Genomic DNA, 8506 nt, shown 5'->3' with positions numbered 1-8506 from the left:
AAAATATACAGATTTGGTATATCTTTCAATAAATAAATAACAACCCTTTAAATGTTGAATTATACTTAGAAAAATATCTTCATTACTACGCATTACATTCAGAATAATCCATTAGTTTATTTTAAATGGAATACGTATTTGTCAAAATGGCACTGCAACAGCCAACGCTTCAATATCCTAGCATGAGGTTGTTACGAAAGGCAGTAACAACTATAACCTATGAGGTTATCTCTTGTTTATACCTTCATGAATCAAAAAGAAAACGGATCTGCAGAAGTAGAACATTCTGCTGTTTAAGATGACGAAAGAGAAATATCACATCTGTTAGAACGAACGTGTCCTTCATTAACCTCATCTGTCCAACTGCCATCAAAATAGTGTCGCATGGCATGTTCTAGATGCTTTCTCTGGATATACTAATTCTGTTTTAAATAACACGCAGATCTTTCTCATTTCTGTCACGTGTTCATTGATATTATTATGCCTTTTGGGGATAGTAACTTTATAGATTTTGTATATTGTCAAGGAAAAAACCTTGATGAAAATTTACAAGACTTTGTAAACGTCTTTTTCCATTCCCTCATGAAATATTAGTTTAAAATCGTACATTAACGTGCACAACTAGGACATGCATATTGAACAACGCAGGGGCGGAAGCAAAAATACCTCTGTCGGAAGAAATAACAGTCATAATCTCAAGGCTAGATGGTATGATATCGAATACCTTATAGCCTAATTTAGAAATAGATGCTTCTAACCATCGACTGTTCATATGTCTTTATCTGTCAAAAAGTAAACAGGACAGTAAGCAAGTAGAAAAAAGAGTTGCACGTATAAAAGGATCCATTTCTTTTGCCATCTTGGCACAGTTTTTGTGATATTGAAACAGCCTTCACGATGATCCGGGTAAGCACTTAGTACTGCTTTATATTCTCGAATGTTGATTAAGTAGTGATGTAAAAAACTGAAAACTTTTTATAGTGTATTTTTATAGTATAAAAATAAACAAGCGCTATTTCTTAGATGTTTTAAGTAATGGTTAATTGCAGTTCATAAATATAAATTTTAAACATTATAAAAGTAATAAAATATTTGATATTTGATAACACTATAGCGTATCATTATATTAAAAGCTTACAAATAATTTATTATATATTTTCATTTTATATAAAAATATAAAATCAATGTATTCTTATATTTTAATTAAACTTGACATTTATAAAATAAGGAAAAATATTTAACTTTATAATACATGAAATAAAGGTCAAAAAGCATAATAGATAAGAGTCACATCATGCGAGTTACCTTTTGGATAAGAATGGAATATTTCAGTGTTTAGACGATATCTGTACACTTCTGCAGTCTATCAATCATCCTGGCTAGCTTATGATAACTGATTAATTAATTATTTTAATAGCAGTTTTAATAAATTTTCGTTATCATTACTATTATCGTCACCAGAAAATCGTGATTGTTGGATTGTTAGAAGTGTTTATGAATGAGTAGATTAATAATAAATTGTAAAGTTAACCAGTAATGTGATCAAGAATGTGGAGTTGAATTTTACGAGCGAATTTTCGACAATTTTGGATGAAGTCGCCATTGCTACAAAATTCATGATGCATTTCACTATTCACTGTCTTTTGTTATTACATTTACTTCCTTTTATCACTCGAATTTGATGTCATTCACTTAAAATCATTACTGACAAATAGAACTGCGATTTTGATTATTTTCCTTTTAGGAAATTACATTTCTTTGCTGTCTTCTTGTGGCTGGAGCACAGTTTTACTACTCCCCTTACGACTATCTGGGAGCAAGATATCGTGGAGGTTATTATGGAAGCCCATATTTACGCTACGCTGTAAGTAAAAATTTATTCTCCATATATGTCATAAATGTCGATTTGACCTGAAAGTAGATTTCTATCAGGGATTAAAAAAAATAAAGAAACTTGGTGATGTTCAATGGACGATAGGTTTAGTATATTTCATAATAATTTCGATAAGAAAAGTTACTACCACTGGAACATTGCAGTAGTAGAGTTGAAAAAAAAAGAAAAGGAAGAATACCTAAATACTCGTATACCCAATAGGTAGTGGCTGTTGTGTAAAATGATTATTCTGAAAAACTATGTGATGATGAAGCAGTATGTAGCTAAGTTACAGTAGCATAACAATAACAGCAATTGGATGATTGAGTGGACAGCATCTGCACCTTTGTAAGCAATAAGTTATCCCTCTGTTATGGTTTGAATCCCACTGTGGTATCAATATTTATGAAAGCCTTTAGATAGAAGATTATTGCAATCATCCGATTACGTGATTTAAATGTCATAGCAGGATTTAAAGATCATGTAATCGTTGGCTGGTCCAGGATATATTAATGTACCAAAAGTTTGCAATAAGTGGTGTTGGGATGATTATTGTAAAATTTGTGAATAACAAAAATGAATTTTGAGAACCCTGTGAGATCTTTTGCAATTGTCTAGAATTACGATACCAAAGTTTTGAGTCAAAATTAGAATGAAGTTTTTAACTACTAAAAACTCAATTTTAGTATCAAAAAATTAAGAATTAAAGTTATTAATATTATTCTTAATTTATTATTAAAATATTAAATAAATCTCGTATGCTAAACTGGAAAATTCATTTTGAATACCCATTAGACAATGTTCGAATTGATATTTGAGACAGTTGGGCCTCAGACTCAGCAAAAAGCACCCAAATGACCTAATTAAAATCAATTATCATTTCAGTCTGAAGTAGAATTGATATCGCGGTTATTAATCAATAATACTATCAAATTCCGTTACAATTTAACCAGGCATTAACCTGCACAATTTTCTCCCTTTTTCTCTGTAGGACTTAGGACTTGTCGATCCCATCGACGAGACACCCAAACCTTACAGCTTCAGTTATGAAGCCCCTGCAGAAGGTGGTACGAGCGCTCGCCAAGAAGTATCTGATGGTGCTGGACGCGTTTCAGGATCCTACACCCTAGCCGATATAGATGGCCGAAGCCGAGTGGTCGAATATTACGCAGACGAAACTGGTTTTCACGCTGCTGTACGAACCAATGAACCTGGCACGGAAAGCAAAGATTCTGCCGATGTGGTTGTCGACTCATCCGCTCCTCCAACAGTTTACCCTGAAACTGGCCCTGTCGCGACAAGGGGAGTAGCATCTGGCATCTCTCCCTACCTGTATGGAGGATATGGTTATCCATACAATCTCGGACTCTACGGTGGATATTACTATTAGCAATCTGAAATAGTCGAAAATAAACACTTAAGTTAATTGAGCTAAGATAGGTTGAAATTTGCACTTAATCAATGAATAAAAAAATTCCCATAATGTTGTCGTGTTTTTCTCTAATACTTAGTTGCATTTCACCATAACAATTTAATTTGTTTTGTCGGTTCGATAATATGAAAACATTTCTAATAAGCATTATTTTTACATTGAAAGTAACACAATATTAGTCTTGTGCATCGTTATTAATGAGCTTTGATTTTAAGTGCTTCACTGATATTTTAACAGAAGACTGTAAATACTTTTCTAGTAAAAAAAAATCAAAATTTGGATAGGTCAAGATTAGCAACTCTCATAAAAAAAATAGATCATTCAACAGTTAAAATGACTCAGTTTTCAATATTTGTAATTCCTTATCCTTATAAGGACTGGCTTAAAGGGGCGAAGCAAGAATGCTTTTCATCTTCCCCGTTATCTGTAGAGTACAGTGTAGGGATAAGTTGTTATTGAGCTATTAAAGCTCTGATCATAGCAAGGGGTAACAGCAATAGCCAAGCCTCAGTTAGAACTTCATTGGCTACAGCATTGTCGTCCATTACCCTCCAAGGGTATTATTAATCGCCCTTGGAGGGTAATGGTAATGGAAACATCTAACGGGCGATTCATCCTATTATCGCCTATACCCAATATTCCCTAGTATTTCTTATATTATTAATTTATATAATTTTATTAATAGTATGGAAATATATAAAGTTATTTTTAATGAGCAAAATTTTAAATAGCTTTAAGCTTTAAATATTTTAAAATAATATTTAGGTTGTCCAGTTATTTTATATTAAATAATATATTTTATTTAAAAAATGTACGGACATTGGACAGTTAGTGGTATAATATGCATACAGTTCAATTCAAAAATTGGAATAAATTAAAGCAAAAAACAAGTTATAACAAGTGGAAAGATTTCATTAACACACTTCGCAGATAGCTTTGCAGAGCTTTCGCTGTATTATTATTTTATGAATATATCCTACGCTTCTTGGAATTTTCGGAAACATTTCAAGGGGTGAATATTTGTCTTTTTAATATGCATCCCTACCTATACCCTGATTCGAATAAATCACTTGAATCCACTTATAGATAAACCCTTGTTTTTTGTCTTCATAAAAAAGCCCTTAATTGCAAATCCTAACCTTTAAATTGGAAAGACAAATACTATGATTAGAAAGACACTGAGACAAAAAAAAATCCGTTAAGAGATAGGTGTGTGTGTGGGGGGGGGGGGGTATGATACACAAAAACTTACAGAAAGTTCAGTCAAATGTTTCAAAGGATTAATGAAATTGGCAATGTTTTTCTTGTAAAAACGTATATTTTATTACATTTTACCTCAAACCTTTATATAATTAAATTCCAGAGAATTTTTCTGACGCAACAACGTACACACCTGGTGGTCATGGCTGGGATTACCCCATCTCTCCAGGATGAATGAGTTCGAATAAACGAAGAGATTGCTTAAGCATTGGAATACCTCAAACTAATAAAAGGCGAGGCTGAAAATTGACATCCTGTTAGGCAAGTAAATACGGATATCAATTGAAGATGAATTCTTAGAAAATATAATTTAAATAGAGTTATTTTGAAAAGAACAACTAGAGGTAAATTCCACAAGAAAAGAAGGGAAAAAAGTTTTTCTCAAATATTCTTATTACTTAGAAATCCTAAGAATAACTTTAATATTGGGAAATTTCAAACTCGATGTAATGGATTACCAAAACAAACCTTAAAGTACAAGCTATTAGGGAAACGAAAACCAGGACGCCTATTTAAACGATTCAACGATGACTTCTAAGGTTGGAACAGTCCATGCTAGGCCTAAATCCTTGATATGCATGATGATGATGATGATGATGATGTAATGGAGGCAAACTTACTTTTCAAAAATATTTTAAACATTGGATTTGTTCCTTGATATTTCTTTTTCTTATATTAAAACATCAAAAATCATTGATGTTTTAAAATCCTTCCCAAACTAATTCCTGCCTCAAAGCTGTATATGAGCTCATTATCTACCAGTAATAGGTTTTAATTGGATCTCTCAACTGTACATGAATAATATCAGGCGAAACTAATGGGAGAACTATTAATAAGTATGAATTAAGACATCTTAATAAGCTTGATTAATAAACTATTAATCACTACGACATCTCTATCCATAAACAGACTTCGTATAACTTCAGGCTTCTAAAAAAATAAGATGGCAACAAATTGAGCAATGAAAATAGTCACCATCTCGTTCATTTATTTCTTCTATTAGGTTCTTTTCTCCTTCGACTGCTTATATAAGAATAGATATCTATAGATGAATGGTTCCATTAAACTTGATCAAAAAAAAAAAAAAAACTGTTAATCGAAAGACAATTCACCGGAAAGACAATTCATCGAATGAACAATTCATCGAACGACAATTCGTCGAAAAAACAATTCACCGAAAATTTTAACTAAAATTTCATTCAATTGATCCAGCCAAAGCGGAATTGCTAATATCATTTCGAAACTCTTTTTTGAAAATGTTATGATAAACGTGATCCATTTAGAACAAAAACTGACCTATGCAGACAGCTTCTTGTAACGACACCTTCTACTAATTCCGCTAAGTCAGAGAGTTATTGTAATACATAATTTGGACACGTTATTTGTTTGTTGCCCCGAATATAGCTGAAATGAAAACTGGAACGGTTCGACATTTTCTTGTAAAAGTTTCAAATAGAGAATCTGAATCAGATTCGCTATTTGAAACTTTTATTCATCCCATAATAATTGCTGTATTGAAGTCGCATATTACTACTGGTAACAATAATAATGAAGCCTGCGTAGGCTGGGCTTTTCCTCCCGAATGTCTGTTCAGTCCCATGAACAGACATGAAACAGTTATCGGACAAGAAAGACAATAAGAAACCATATTGTTCTATAATTATTCCCTATTAAAGTAGCATTGCTTTCTCACTCTGCACGGTTCAGTTTTTGTTCTAAATGGATCACTTTTATCATAACATTTTCGAAAAGTTAAAATTTTCGGTGAATTGGTTTTTCTATGAATTGCATTTTCGACGAATTGTCGTTCGATGAATTGTTCATTCAGTTAATTGCCTTTTCGATAAATTATCTTTCGATTAATTGCCTTTTCGATGAACTCTCCGGATACCAATGAATGCCTGTATGGCAGTTGCCATACTAAATCTCTGCGAAACTGATTCCGAACAGCGATTACATATCTGAATTCATGATTCCACAAAAACACAACTTGCTTTCTGTTGACGCAACAGTGAGCGCTCCCAGTGGCCATTGCTGGGATTATGCCAACTCTCCCGGATGTACTTTCAATTTTGAGAGCAGTCGTTCTTTTTTAGTGGTGTAAGTTTATAACGAGCGTATTTCTTTAAAAAAAATGGGGAACTTGCCAAATCTAAACAATTTTAAAAATTGAAATGAAAAACCAACACAAAGGTTACTGTTCATATAAATGTTACGGAAATTTTTTTATTTTTCTTGAGAAATAGCTTCACATAAAAAGATAAAAAGGAAAAAGTAATCCAGGTGTTTTTTTTTTGTATTATTATTTATTTATTTATTACTTTTTGGTTACAGCCTGCTTATCCAGATTCACAGAACGTCTTAAACCAAGTACTTCCTCAAAGGTCGAATATTAATTATATGCAATTTTTATATTTTTTTTATTCAAAGTAGGCATTCGACGCGTGATTTCCAAAATGAAGAATTCATTTACTGAAATAACTTCAGCACTGAAATAGAAAAAATGTCCCTAAATGCGGGCTTTTGTTTTTCATAGTGCAGTTGTGAGGATAATGCTAAATGTGCCATTCATCTAAAAAAGATTTCAGTTCGATACTGAAACTGGCTAACTCACTTTCACTTGAAAAGTTCTTATAAAATTGATGGGATTTTTTCCTCACAAAACGAGCAAATTTACCAAATAGAACATACGCAAATAGCAGATACAATATTCAGTTAGGTATTCCACAATTACAATTCTCTCTTTCTTCTTCTCCTCTTTCTCCGTGGATATTTCTATAGACTATCGTTCATCCGCTTTTGATCAAATCTGAAATATAATCATTTCCTATATTGCTTAACGACACTGAAAATTTTGTCACGACCGATTTTGTTTCGTTTGTTTTCTTTTGTCCCCCATTTCTGCAGGATATCTGCAGAAATGGGGGACAAAAGAAAACAAACATTCATGATATCTGCAGCATATCCTGAATCCTTAAAACATTCAGGATATCTGCAGCATATCCTGAAGATATTTTAAGCTTCATGTTTTTATAAGGATATAAAATATCTTCAGGATGCATGGTTTTAATCGATTTGGACCAGTTATTGCCCAGTTATTATCTGCTTTTCTAAAAATAAATAAATAAGTGATCTGACCAAAAATCATGTGATAAAAATTGAGTCAAGTATTGAGAAAGCACGAAATCGACTACAATCTACTTTACTGACGCTTTGACTATTGAGAATATAAATTCCCCTCTAAATTTCCAACGATAAAAATGGCACTAATAAAAACTCTAACAAAAATAATGTAAACCAAATAACAGCTTCTAACTTGCAGTCAATATCCTACGTCTTCAGTATTTAATTCACGTTCTGTTTATGTGTTGTTCAGGATAGAATGATATTCTAATAGTATTCTCGGCTTTTCAGAACCGCTTCCTTTATATAAATAGTATTATTTTGCTGACAAAACATTGATCAGTCTGTTTTTTCAGACGGGTGTAGCCTCTGTAAAAGCATATACAAACCAAGAACATCGAAAAAACACTCCATATTCTTCGTTACACGTAGATAAGGGAAGTATGCAAAAATACTCATCTGATTTTTTTCTTTGTTTTTTTGCATTCTCTATATTTATCTCTTCCTCACTTCCATCGTGAGTATCACTGGCATCAAATAACACGACGATGTAACGGTATCAGAAAGTTGCATCGTACTTGCTTTACCAAGCATCATCCTGTGGTAAATTATGTCTGAAAATAGGGCAAGCTACAGCCACATGCCCATGAACAGGTAGGCTTTCCCGTGACATGCACACTAATCCGCCTTTCATTTTTCATTCTTATTCAGGAAGGAGCAGCAGAAAAGATCATACATCACATGCGAGGTCAGGTCCAGTCACGTGTCAAAAGTGGTTTGATGAAACTTCTTTCTAATCACTTTCCGTCTCTCTCTCT

General features: G+C 32.7%; 1 protein-coding gene across 1 annotated transcript; it reads left to right on the top strand.

Moving 5' to 3' along the window:
• Positions 1 to 897: 897 nt before the first annotated feature.
• Positions 898 to 3263, top strand: LOC150094704 (cuticle protein 14-like). The gene is made up of 3 exons (XM_090411639.1): positions 898 to 906; positions 1745 to 1864; positions 2865 to 3263. Exons 1-3 carry the CDS (start codon positions 898 to 900, stop codon positions 3261 to 3263), a joined length of 528 nt encoding a protein of 175 aa, XP_090267765.1.
• Positions 3264 to 8506: the final 5243 nt, after the last annotated feature.

This window comes from Typopeltis vanoorti, chromosome 21 (genome assembly GCF_054136105.1).
Source record: "Typopeltis vanoorti isolate ZY-2024b chromosome 21, IOZ_Tvanoo_1.0, whole genome shotgun sequence".
NCBI lineage: Eukaryota > Metazoa > Arthropoda > Arachnida > Uropygi > Thelyphonidae > Typopeltis > Typopeltis vanoorti.
Note: the sequence above shows the minus strand (reverse complement) of the source record. Positions and strands in the feature narration are given on the sequence as shown.